The 13,588-nt window shown below is 35.2% G+C and overlaps 1 protein-coding gene across 1 annotated transcript in view; it reads right to left on the bottom strand.

Annotated features, from left to right (window-relative positions):
* The window catches only part of SH3BGRL (SH3 domain binding glutamate rich protein like), an 87,467-nt gene that overhangs the window by 6,342 nt on the left and 67,537 nt on the right, over nucleotides 1–13,588 (bottom strand). Inside the window, exons 2-3 of the mRNA XM_025880049.2 lie at nucleotides 12,386–12,571; nucleotides 6,596–6,676 (exon numbers count right to left, since the gene is read on the bottom strand). Coding sequence (XP_025735834.1) covers nucleotides 6,596–6,676; nucleotides 12,386–12,571 — 267 coding nt within the window. The remainder of the gene's footprint in view (nucleotides 1–6,595; nucleotides 6,677–12,385; nucleotides 12,572–13,588) is intronic.

The following is a 13,588-nucleotide window of genomic DNA, read 5'->3' as shown; positions in this document are numbered from 1 at the left end:
AGATGAACCAGGAGAGTCGATGGACTCTGAAAAACAAACTGAGGGTTCTAGAGGGGAGGGGAGTGCGAAGATGGATTAGCCTGGTGATGGGTATTAAATAGGGCACATTCTGCATGGAGCGCTGGGTGTAGTACACAAATTATGAATCATGGAACACTGCATCAAAAACTAATGATGTAATGTATGGTGATTAACATAACATAATAAAAAATAAAAAAAGAAAATCTGTAATAAAATAAAAAATGATTTAAGGAAAAAAAATTCTGATATTATAACCAATCCCTGTGTAAAATAAACAGTCAGTGCTTTCTCACAATAGAAGCTTCTTTGTAAGTATAGACCACTGAGCCTCGTTCTATGCTTCAGTTTGAATGCTCCCAGTTAGCAAACTGTCTTTTTGGTGTGTGCACAATAAACTTTGGTTAAAAAAAAGAGAATATTCTAAAGCAAAAAAATAAATGGCTCCCAGAGAAGACTGCTTAAAAATTCTTAATAGAAAAACTATAAAGTGTGCCTGGGTAGCTCAGTCAGTTAAGGTCTGCCTTAGGTTTGGGTAATGGTCTCAGGGTCCTGTGATTGAGCCCCATATCATGTTCCCTATTAAGTGGGGAGTCTGTTTCTCTCTCTCCCTCTCCCTCTGTGTGTATGCCCCCCCCAGCTCTTACTCTCTCTCAAATAAATAAATAAAATCTTAAAAAAAGAAAAAAACTATAAAGTAGAAACTTCTGTTTAGAAGCAGATATAATAGAAGCCTGGCTAATCATTACTAATTGTTTGAAAAAATTCCATAAAAGCAAGTGATTTACAAGTATATTTCATATTTTATTTAAAAGTAAATGATTTCCTTTCTGTGTGATTTTTCACCAAAAATGAGTGTTCAAAAACATTGTCACCTAAAGTTAATTGTTTTGTTCAATTAAACTTGAAATTACTTGGAAAATGTACTATTTGTTAAAATATCATTGCTTTTAAATTTTACAACAGTAGGCAGAAAAACAGATCAAGGTGTTCTTCTCCAGGCAATGAGTATCTCTAGCATAGGAACTCTGACCTATTGATGTGCTCTGGCACCTACCAAACATAGTACTTGACACAAAATACACTTCAAAGAAAGTTTGTGGAACTAAAGATGGGTGGTAAGAGTCACTTTGGTGAAAGAAGTTTTAGCATTAGATTGTAGAAATCATGTATACTAGACAATATCATTCTAAACACGAGCCATAAGTGAATACTTGAGAGTCTCAGGAGGTGTGGGAACAGTTGAATACTCCAAAGAGTCTCTGATACTATGCCCAGAAAACGGGGAAAAAGCAAAAAAAAATGATGCTAGATTTTTACAAAACAAAAAAGGTAGAAATGAAAGAAAGAAGGACACCAGAGAGGACACTGAAATTCATTTTTAATACATTTTTAACAAAACAGATGTAAAATACTATTGACTTACCCTCTAAAAACCTTCAGAAAAGAAAAAAAAAATAGACCCTAAGCTCTTTTAAAATTTCAAACTTAGTGTTTGGCTGTCAAAATGAATATATCTTAGACCCACATTAGACATTTTCTTTCATTTTATGAAACAAGAGTCCAAGAATTTCCTCACACAGAGAATGAATTTTACACTAAGACCCCTCAAAGGCCTAGCACATATAGTTGGGGAAGTAGTTATATAAAAATGTGAATATGCCCTAATGTGAAGTCCTTTCTCTTATGCACATCTAATGCCTCTGAGTAACTAGTATTTTGGAAACAGCCTAATTCCCTAAAGTCACATCCTATCAATCTTTGCTGTAATTAGTCATAAACCCTTTAGTTCTCAGTTATCCCTTTTAATGGAAGAAATTTTTAGCACAGACATCCAAAACAAAAAGGCAATTCAAAATTCTTTATGATTTATCTTTATAATACATCATATTTAAAGTAAATTATTTACTTTTCTAATTACATTTTATCCATCAAATATGTAAATTGTGCTAAAATATTTGTCACTACACAGATGTAAGAAGCCAATATTTATAGTTCATGGATTATCTAACCAACCAGAGAGATTTGGAAACAGGCATATGAGGTATCCTTCCCCTCTATTCCTAATATAAACATCATTCTATAAATACACTGATTTTGAGTCAGATAATCCTGGGTTCAAATTCCAGCTCTGCTACTCAATTATTATGTAACCTTGGAAAAATTACTTAAAATATCTGAGCATCAGTTTCCTCCTCTGTAAAATGCCATTGAGGACACCTAGCTCATAAGGATGGTATAAGGATAAAATGAGATGTATGTGAAGTGTCTAGCTCAGTGCTTGGCTCATTGCAGGCATCCATCCTTCTTTCCTACTTTTCTCCTCTCCACTTTTTGCCTAATAACTAGGACCAACACCACAGCTAAATGATATTAATATAAAATTTCTGTTGGAGATGTAGTAAAATAGGATAGGCTTAGTGGAAATAGGAATGCTTCAAATCTCACAGCAGATGCAGATTCCATTGCTCCTCCCTAAAGCAGGGTGGTTCAACCAAAACAAATGAGGACATTTCTCTAACCAGCATTCTCTACTCCCTCAACATACTAGTGAATATAGATTAATGATTTTTCTCTCAACATGAACATCACCAGATTTTTACTTTTTAGTATAAATACATTATTTTCTTTCATATCTGAAAATTGTCACCTCCACTATAAAGAAATGCTAGTGCTAAGGAATGATCTTTTGAATTAATAAAAGAGAGTAATTAGTAAATAAAAATATGCCCTATTTTCAATTCATCCAATATACAAAATAATATAAAAATTGTCTTCCACAGGAGGATTCCTTGTTTTATGGAAATATTTGTCATAAATATTAAGTTCTCCACTGTACTGGTTTTGAATAATTTTTAAATGTAAAGAGAATGTATGCAAATTATTTGGAAAGTGAAGAAAGGAGAAAAATATTCATGTTTAGCTATGGTTCAGCTCAGTCTCCTAACATAATTAGAATATTAACTATACAGTAAAAACAACTATGTACCTCATTATGATGTATCTTTATACCAACTCATTTTTTATTTTTTGAAATTTTTAAAATGTTTTTATTTATTTGACAGAGAGAGAGAGAGAGAGAGAGAGCGAGTGCACAAGCAGGGAAAGCTGCAGGCAGAGGGAGAGGGGGAAGAAGGGTCTCCGCTGAGCAAGGAGCCTGATGTGGGGCTCGATCCCAGGACCCTGAGATCATGACCTGAGCTGGAGGCAGATGCTTAACTGAATGAGCCACCCAGGCACCCCTACAAAACTCATTTTTTAATGAAAGCACTAGTTCATTCAGTGAATAAACCATTTTTTTGACCCTATGGACATTTAACTTGTTTTCAAAGTTTCAAGATTATATAACACACTGAAACATACTTTTATCCATAAAGTTCATTCAGTATTGAGTTATTTTGGTTGACCATACTGTTAGACATTTAACTTGCTTCTAAAGTTTTAGGATTGCAAATAATATTTTGATATATTTTTTTATCCATAAAGCTTTTTCCATGCATAGAATTGTTTCATTAGACTACAATACCCAATGTAAAATTACTGGGTGAAGGTCCTTCATACCTATTTGCCATTCCGGTTTTCAAAAGGGAACACTAACTCATACTACCACCAGTACTATGTGAGAGCCTCTGTTTCAATGCATCCTTCTTAGCATTGAGTATTATCTTGTTTTATCTTTGCTAATTTCACAGATGAAAATTGAATCTCATTTTATCACATGTCCTTATTTTCAGTGCATTTTTCCAATGTGGGTTAACTAGTTGCATTTCTTATTTTGTATACTTTCTATTACCAGTTCTTCCTGGAAAGCTTATTGTCCTGTTAAATTAAAGGGGGAAAATAAAACTCTGAAATTTTAGCTGAAGAATAGAAAAATCATTCTGTTATCAAATTTATCACTTTTCATCTTGGAAAAAAACCTATTAAGTACTAACATTCAAAATCTCCTTATCACCAAATAAAAGGCACAGCATAGGAAATATAGTCAGTGATATTATAATAGTGTTGCATGGTGACAGATGATAGCTACACTTGTGAGCTTAGCATAATTAAAGAGAAGTTGAATCACTATATTGTATACCTGAAACTAATGTAACATTGCGTGTTAACTATACTCAAGTAAAATAAACGAAACAAAGCAAAACAAAATCTCCCCATCACCAATCTACACTTCAACTCCACTGTCAATTCCAGATCTCTTATTATCCCAGTCTATCCACTCTCTTTTTGATAACATCTATTGTTCTTTTACTTTACTCCTACTCCTAGGCTTAAACAAGGATGGAAAAAAAAAAACAACACTATAACCAAGCTGACTGGCTCCACTATGAACTCATCAACTCTAACTTTAGCTGGACCTTCTATTTTGCCCATACTTCCATTCTCATTCTTAACCTACTGTTTAGCATATTTTCAACAGCTGAATCCATTCAATTTCCTAAAAGTTCTAATATCTTAAATTTCCCATCACTCCTAGCATATGACCTTACACTAAAGATATGGCATTTTCAAATGTGACCTTCTCTAACCTCCCCACATATTAAAATTTCTGTTTTTATCCTTCTCTCCTCATTCTCTCCAGTCTCAGAAAAACCTGCATGTCTTCTTCTTTCCAAGACTAACTCCTCCCTTCAATCACTCACTTTTTTTCCTCTGTGGCATTTGTTTTATTTCACAGTCACTCAGGTTAGAAGCCTTAGAGATAGCTTCACTTCTTCCCAGGTCTTTACGTCTGCAAACATCTCATAAGTTGCTATGTGTTATCATACATGAGTTTTCTAGATGTCCTAAATTCATCTTTTCTTTTCCATGGTTGCTGTCCCACTTTAGGCCCTCTCCATTACTTTTCTGGACTCTTAAGGTACCCTCTAATGGGTTGGCTTATCTCTAATATCTCATTTCTCCAATGTTTTATTATCCATACAACTGCCAATTTTCTTAAGACATAGATCAAATCACATCTTAAAAATGCAGAGATAATCTTATAATTGTCTTCCCCCATTTCCTATTGTGGCTTTTGGATACCTAGAAGATAAAGTTGAAAGTACCTAACACAGCATTCATAATTTAGTCCAAACTTACCTAGCCAATCTCACATCCTCTATTTAATATACCCTATTCTGGAGACATGCTGCACTACATTCTGCTCCCTGAACATACCATCATGTGAAGCTCATCCCAATGCAGTGGTTTCTGTTGCTACCTCTGTGAAAGACATTAGTGTCATTTCATTTTGAATCCCTAACAGCTCAAATGTCATTTCCTCTGTGAAAATTTTCCCAAATTCCTTAGTAATAATTTATTATTATTTCCTCTGGACACCTACAGCACTTTATTCAGGACATACAGCATTTACCGTAATATGTGTTGGATTATAATTATTTGTAGACATATTTGAGGTAGGATTATTGTATACTTTTCCTTCACTAGGTTAAAAATTCTTTGAAGGTAGTGACTATGCTTCATTCTCCGTATTTGTCCCACAATTAATGTCAAGTTAGTGCTTGACAATCAATACTTGCTGAATGAATAAGTGAATGAATAACTCCTAAATTTAACTGAAGAAGAGGGAGTAATCAGTCACAGAAAATAGATTATCCTTCCTTTCATACTTCCTCTTATATGCACTGAAATCAATGACTTAACTTGGGTTTTCCTAACTTGATTAAACAAAAAATATTTTACCTAACATATCTTATAACTCAAATTATACAAAGCCTAATATAAGACATTTTATCCATGGGAAAAGAAATTTAAGCAAGGAAACAGAATTTCACAGTGACTCAGAAACAATGCTAGTAAATGTTCTCTGCTGAAAACATGAGCAATAACAGACTCTCAAAATTGGAGAAGGAGCTGGAGTTCAAAGAATCTGTTTAACATAAAATTAGTTGCTAAGAACAAAAGATAAAATGATAGAACAGGGACATACATTCTAATAAAGCCAGCCTGTGTAGAAAAGATCTATGGCAAAAGGCAAAGATATATTTAATGCCCATAGCTTTGAGATATTTCATTAAATAGGCAATTTAATTTTTTATTCTTTTCTTTATATGGTCTCCCCTGGAAACACTTCCACTTGAAAAATTAATTTGTTGTTGGCAGGGAGAAAGCCCCAAATTTAGCCAGCAACTTAGTGACCAATTTTGAAACTCAAATGCTTTTAGTTAAAGCATTTGCTTTCACACAAAGACAATAGATGCTGCCAAGAAGATTACTACGAATTAAGATGAGTTCTGTTGATGTAAAACCATGCATGACAGCTGAAATAATGGAGTCTTTAAAATTGGTAACCATTTATTTATGAATGGGTCAATGAGAAATTTGCTGCTTTGGGTAACTTGATGGGAAAGTCACTCCACCTACCTTCTACTCACATACGTTATGTATTTGATCATGCACATCTGTCTGCCCTACCTGGGATTAAGTGCATGCAGAGAAGGAGGATTTCCTTTCAGCTATGTTACACTGCCTCTACCTTAACCTGAATACTTAATGAATGTAGAAATCTCACTGACTAAAAAACCCAGAGCAATAAAATGGTTTATAAAGCAGGAAGAAAAAAAAAGAATCATACCTTTGAACCAGGTGGGGCTGTCAAGCCTAAAAAGGCATACACTGCATTATTCTCTCTGGCTTCAAAGAAGGCATCATAGTCCTTAATGAAAAGAAGGCAAGAAAAATTAGCAATATGCAACCAGCAAAGGAAATAAAAGAGTAAATTTATTCAAAATGAACTCATTGGTCAACCTTTTTTGGGGGCATACAGGCTATCTAACTTCCAAAATGCTAGAAATTTGGAAAGAGTAGTAAAGAGGCAAGACATATTAGATCCCATTTAATGCAGGTTAGAATATATGCTGTTCTGTGAGGCAGAAACCGCAAAATGACTTATTCCATATCACATAGCATTTAAATCTGTCTGAGGCCAAGTAGCTTTCTCCACAGCCCAAAGCAACCAACTATTTGCCAGTAAGAGGTTGGTTATTTTTGGTAGAAGGTTGTTGTTCCGGTTTCCCATTATTTCTCTTTCATTGATAAAGGTAGACATATTCTCACAACCTAGAGTACACCAGATATTAGCTAGGCCATGAGAGTAATAAATCTGTACTGTTTTTGGAGGAAAGGAATGAGATTTTCATGAAATATGACCAGAAGAGCAGACAAACCACTAAGATGTTTCAATTCAGGGATCCAAGAAAAACCTCACATGACTAAATTTGGTTAGGCTTCCCACTGTCATCCTCTAAGTCACCAAGCATACTTTAGAAGTAACAAATAGAATTGCCTAAATTTAACTATGACATATAATCAATAGCAAATCTCCTTAGAAAACACAGCCATTTGCCTGGGTGGCTCAGTTGGTTAAGCATCTGCCTTCAGCTCAGGTCATGATCCCAGGGTCCTGAGATCGAGTCCCATGTCTGGCTACCAGCTCGGTGGGGAGCCTGCTTCTCCCTCTCCCTCTGCCTGCTGTTCTGCCTACTTGTGCTCTCTCTCTATCTCTTTGTCAAATAAATAAATAAAATCAAAAAAAAAAGAAAAGAAAACATAGCCATTGCCTATGCTTTGTTTAATTTAAAACACACAGAAACAAGTTTGGCATTTTGGCTGATTTATTGGAGGTGAAAAGCACTCATAATTTGCTGGTTTCTCTAGAGATCATCTCACCAATAGATTATCAATTACAGGGTTAAGTCCTGGAAGTTGGAGGTTCTAGAAATATAAACTTTATGTATATGTATGATTTCTGGTACTTGGAGGATTTCTCAAGCCATTGATGACCATAAATTGGAACCCCACCCCAAGAAACATCAGTTTCTCTTTTATTTAGGGATTCTTTTAGCACAGTCAGAATTGTTTGGCACCACTTGAATCTCCCCAAGGATTGACTCAAAGCATCTTAGTGTGTTCCCTACATGTTGGAAAAGGAATAAACCCTAGATAGCAGGCATTTATGAACAGCCTTCTATGAGCTTATTCCTCAAAAGTGAAACTAATCGGATTTTGATAACAATTTCATACCGAGACACATGAGACCTATAAACTACTCAAAGTAAACAAACGATATACATCATTTCTACACTCAACCACTTGGAAGTAACCTCAAAATGCTAGTTGAAAGAGCTCAACAGTCACAGAAGAGGTATTTCTTAACTCTTGTTCAAAGTAACAAAAATAACTCTTAAAATTCATGTGAAAGAAAGCAGGTTTCAACTACATTGAAATCTGATCACAAAATGCTACTCTACTGATTATAAAATGCAACTCTAGTTGTCTGTTTCAAGTGTTTTGGGATCAAAGTATATTATCATTTTTTGGCCCTGGACTTAGCAAATACAAACAGGTTTGTAACTCTGAGACAAAAGAACATCATCAGTTTCTTAATTAAGCCAGATTAATTAATTTAATCAGCAAATATATATTGAGCAACTACTACATACCAATCTTTTTTGGTGCCAAGAATACAAGAGTAAACAAAACATTAAGATCTTCATATCTATACATGGCTCAATTCTAAGGAATGCAAATTTAAAATATTTACAAAGAGTAAAGAAAACAGGTTGTGACACAGTCTGCTTCTTCTATAGGAATTCACTTGAGGAAAAAATAAAAATATTTTGTTTACACCTCTGCGATTCCAATAACATTAATCTAGAATGTATTCTACCATATATTGGTATCATATTAATTATTAATTCATGAAAATGCTCTAGTTCTTCATATATGTAGCATAAGCTCTTTCAGAACCAAGATTATCCTTATAAATGTTGTACCTACGTCTAGAAATAAGGACTTAAGTCATAGTTCAGTGGTTCTCAACAGGATGTAATTCCCCACCCCACCCCCTGGGACATCTGGCAAAGTCTGGAGATATTTTTGGTTTTTCACAATTGGGAGGGTGCTACTGGCACTCACAGACAGAAGCCAGGGATGCTGCTAAACATCCCACAATGCACAGGGCAGCCCCCAACAACAAAGAATTGTCCAACCCAGTATGTCAGTTGTGCCAAGATTGAGAAACCTTGAGATATTTTAAACAAGAGAATTTAATATGAAGAATTTATTTACAAAGGAACTGATGAAAGGCAAACAGGGAATGACAAGGCAACCCAAAGATTGGCAACAGCAAGAAGCTGCTACCACAGCTATAGGGCTAAAGGAAAAAGTACAGAAGATGATATTACAGAACCCAGGAGCTGGGATACCTGGTACCACAAAGGAGACAAAGCCACTGTCATGGACACTTCCAGAAGCAGGAAGGAGGAGAATACCTTGGCTTTTCCTCTCCTCTATCCTCCACTCTTCCAACCAGTTCTATTATTGGTCAAACCTAATAGGTAGCCAGTAGGCAATAGAGACTGGGAAATGTAATTTACTGAGGTCAGCCCCAACCCCTGCCATAATACAGAATGTAGGAAAAAACAAATGAAGATGGGATCTTTATATGAATAGGAAAAAGAAATATATGGTGGTTTAACAGAAAAAGTAAGAGCTTTAGAATAAAACAGATTTAGCCAGTCAGTTAACCTTTTTCTAGGCCTCAATTTCTTCATCAATAATACAGGAATAACAATATTCCGGGATTAGTATGAGAACTAACTAATATAATACACATAAAACATGTAGTACAATAATTGACATATCATATGTTTTCTATGAATGTTTACTATATACTCTTCTCCCTAAAAGTCTATATAGGGACAAATCTTAATTTTTATTGTTATTAAACTCCTAACTTAGTGCTTGGTACACAGCAGATATTCGATAAAAATTGAATTCTTTTTCCATTAACAAATATTTGTTTGGTTGAGTCTCACCTCCTGCCCCTTCCTTTCCAGCTCCCTATTTCTCAGTGATACCCAATTTCTAGAACTTATTCCATTCCCTTACAGTGTGTCTTCTAAAGGAGAAATAAACCAGGTCAATGGGGTTTCTGAAGTGTTACCCTTATAACCTAAAATGTGTTTATTTTTAAAGCCAAATGAATTAAAATTTCTGCTTCAAAAAAAAGTTAAGACAATATATGTTGGCTTATATTATGCTGGATGGCCTCTGAGGCTTCTTCCAACTCCTGGGATACAGCATTTGCAGAAATTTCAATTACAGAGGCATGAGGTTTCACCATCTAAATGAATAGCCTAATTGCCTTTTCCTTATCTGCAGGGTACGTCATTACACATTGGTCCTGTTAGCAAAAACAGATGAAATCTTCAGGACTCTCTTCAGAACTTAAAAATTCAGTTCACAGAGAAAATATTTTGTGCCAATAAAATTCTCAATTTTTCCATGCTCCCTCCTCTAAATTTTCAGAACTGGCACACAAAAAAAGATTTTCACCAAAACGTGTCCTCTTACTTCCATGTAAACCTATGAAATAGAAGATTTGGATTGCTGGCTCTAATACATTTGTTCCTCAGTCATGCTAATTCTGAGGACATAGCAATGCAAAGAGTTCTTTACTGGAAATTCATATAACCCTCACATATGCTTTCTGTATTGTCTCAGCACATAGATATGGATTCATAATCACACGCCAATAGTTTCAGGTGTCTGTGAATCTTTCCACACCTCATTCCCAACCAGCTCTTTAAGACAAAAAACTTTTATTTATACTTGTACTTGCCATGGTACCTAGAAAGGCCATAGGCTGCAAATGTTAAATATACAGTGACAGAAGATTAAAGGAAACTACTCTATGGTTTAAATAAAGACTAAAGATGGCATACTTGAAAGCACTGGTCACAAAGTAAAAGCCCATTTTTGTTTCCCTTGTTGCTTACATGAATTCAATTAGCTAACCTAACATTTTCTAAAAACTCATTAATAATGCCAAAATAAAAGTATTACTGGTTTCAAGTAGGAAATAAGATATTACTCTTCTTAAACTATTTTTAATCCAAATAAGCAGTTGACTTCTCAGAAGTTTCTTCATGGACATAGCAGAAACATTACAATTGCTCTAGATAGAATTAGGATGAAGAAATGGAAAGGCAGGGTGCCTGGCTGGCTTAGTTGATAAAGTATGCAACTCTTGATCTTGGGGTGGTGAATTCGATTCACAGACTGGGTGTAGACATTACTTAAAAATAAAATCATAGAATGGGAGAAGATATTTGCAAATGACACTACAGATAAAGGGCTGGTATCCAATATCTTAAAAGAACTTCTCAAACTGAACACCCAAAAACCGAATGATCAAGTCAAAAAGTGGGCAGACGATATGAAAAGATACTTCTCTGAAGAAGACATACAAATAGCTAACAGACACATGAAAAAAAATGTTCATCATCATTAGCCATCAGGGAAATTCAAATCAAAACCACATTGAGATACCACCTTACACCAGTTAGAATGGCAAAAATGGACAGGGCAAGAAACAACAAATGTTGGAGAGGTTGTGGAGAAAGGGGAACCCTCTTACACTGTTGGTGGGAATGCAAGTTGGTACAGCCACTTTGGAAAACAGTGTGGAGGTTCCTCAAATTTTAAAAATAGCGCTACCCTATGACCCAGCAATTGCACTCCTGGGTATTTAACCCAAAGACACAGATGTAGTGAAAACAAGGGCCATATGCACCCCAATGTTCATAGCAGCAATGTCTGCAATAGCCAAACTGTGGAAAGAGCCGAGATGCCCTTCAACAGACAAATGGATAAAGAAGATGTGGTCCATATATACAAGGGAATATTAGTCAGCCATCAGAAAGGATGAATACCCAACTTTTGCATCAATATGGATGGGACTGGAGGAGATTATGCTAAGTGAAATAAGTCAAGTAGAGACAGTCAATTATCATATGGTTTCACTTATTTGTGGAACATAATGAATAGCATGGAGGACATTAGGAGAAGGAAGGGAAAAATGAGGGGGGGGAATTGGAGGGAGAGATGAACCATGAGAGACTATGGACTCTGAGAAACAAACAGGGTTTTAGAGGGGAGAGGGAAGGGGGGATTGGTTAGGCCAGTGATGGGTATTAAGGAGGGCATGTATTGCATGGAGCACTGGGTGTTATACGAAAACAATGCATCGTGGATCACCACATCAAAAACTAATGATGTATTGTATGGTGACTAACATAACATAATAAAATTAAAAAAAATAAAAGTAAAATAAAATCATAAAAAAAAGAAATGGAAAGGTAGCTATCTGTTCAAGGTCTGTATTTATGCATTTACAGGAAATTTGGGGGGGGAATGACTCATCCATTTGCTTTCTAGTAGAAATAACCTAGCTGCCTAGGATGGATGAAGAGATGAATAGGAGAAATGGCTGTATGCAAATTTGGGGGTGGGGTGAAAGGGATAGGATGGATTTGAGGTGATCCATTTGATAAAACAAGAGTTTAAAATGGTTTCTTACCCCACGATACTGGCTTTCATTGAAAATCTGAGGTGGCAGCGGGTATCCTGTGGCTGGTCGATTGTTTTCAGGTACATTTTCTCTCATCCACTTCCGATTCTCTTCATTGGCTGCAATGTCTTTTTCTTCAAATCCTATTTTGTTAGCTTCTAAAAACCCAAGCACGTCTTGCTGTTTCTTCTTAATCTAGAACCCAAAGGACAAAGAAACTATGTTGTTGAACAAACAGATTTTGTTGTTTTTATTTTTCAAATGAAACTAAAGTCAGTGTTTGTGAACTCGCAGAAATGAATTCAGACAGGGATCAAGAGTTGTGGTTTCACAGAAGATATGTAGTTTTTCCACTTTATTATTTTGCTGTTAATGATGTCTCATAAGTAGATTGAATAGCTTTCAGTCTACAGATCCTTTTATCAACCTGACTACTTTTTTCTTTTTCCTTGGAAACTCCATATCTAATGATACAGAAGTAAGGCTAGTTAATGCATATCAATAACCTAAAAGACAGTTAAATCAAAACTGAGTAGTGGGAAGCTGTGCTTTCTGATTATCTATATGCCTCTCTTAGTTTCACACCTTATAGAAAATCTTTCCAAATGATTCAAGTCTGTAAGGTGTTTGTATTTATTTTTTTGCCTTAACTCGTAGCCTTCATTTTTTTATTTTTATATTTTTTAAAATTTTATTTTATTATGTTATGTTAATCACCATACATTCCATCGTTAGTTTTTGATGTAGTGTTCCATGATTCATTGTTTGCGTATAACACCCAGTGCCCCATGCAGTACGTGCCCTCTTTAATACCCATCACCAGGCTAACACATTCCCCCACCCCCCTCCCCTCTAGAACCCTCAGTTTGTTTCTCAGTGTCCATAGTCTCTCAGAGTCCATAGTCTCATAGTCCAATCGTCTCCCCCTCTGATTTCCCCTTCCTTCATTTTTCCCTTCCTGCTATCTTATTTTTTTTAACACATGATGTATTATTGTTTCAGAGGTACAGGTCTGTGATTCAATTTAAAAACTTCATAATTATTATAGCTTCTAAGTGCTTTTAGATCTACCTCATAGCAGAATAATTCTTTAAAAACATACCTATCATTTCTTCCAGTCCTTTTCTTATTTAACTTTTTATTTTACTCCCAGTGTATTTAACATATAGTGCTATATTAGTTTCAGATGTAAAATATAGTGATTCAACAATT

Source organism: Callorhinus ursinus, unplaced genomic scaffold, assembly GCF_003265705.2.
Source record: "Callorhinus ursinus isolate GAN/ISIS: 27379988/994484 unplaced genomic scaffold, GSC_fseal_2.0 scaffold40, whole genome shotgun sequence".
Taxonomy (NCBI): domain Eukaryota; kingdom Metazoa; phylum Chordata; class Mammalia; order Carnivora; family Otariidae; genus Callorhinus; species Callorhinus ursinus.
The sequence above is the reverse complement of the archived record's forward strand: the minus strand, read 5'-3'. Positions and strand labels throughout refer to the sequence as shown.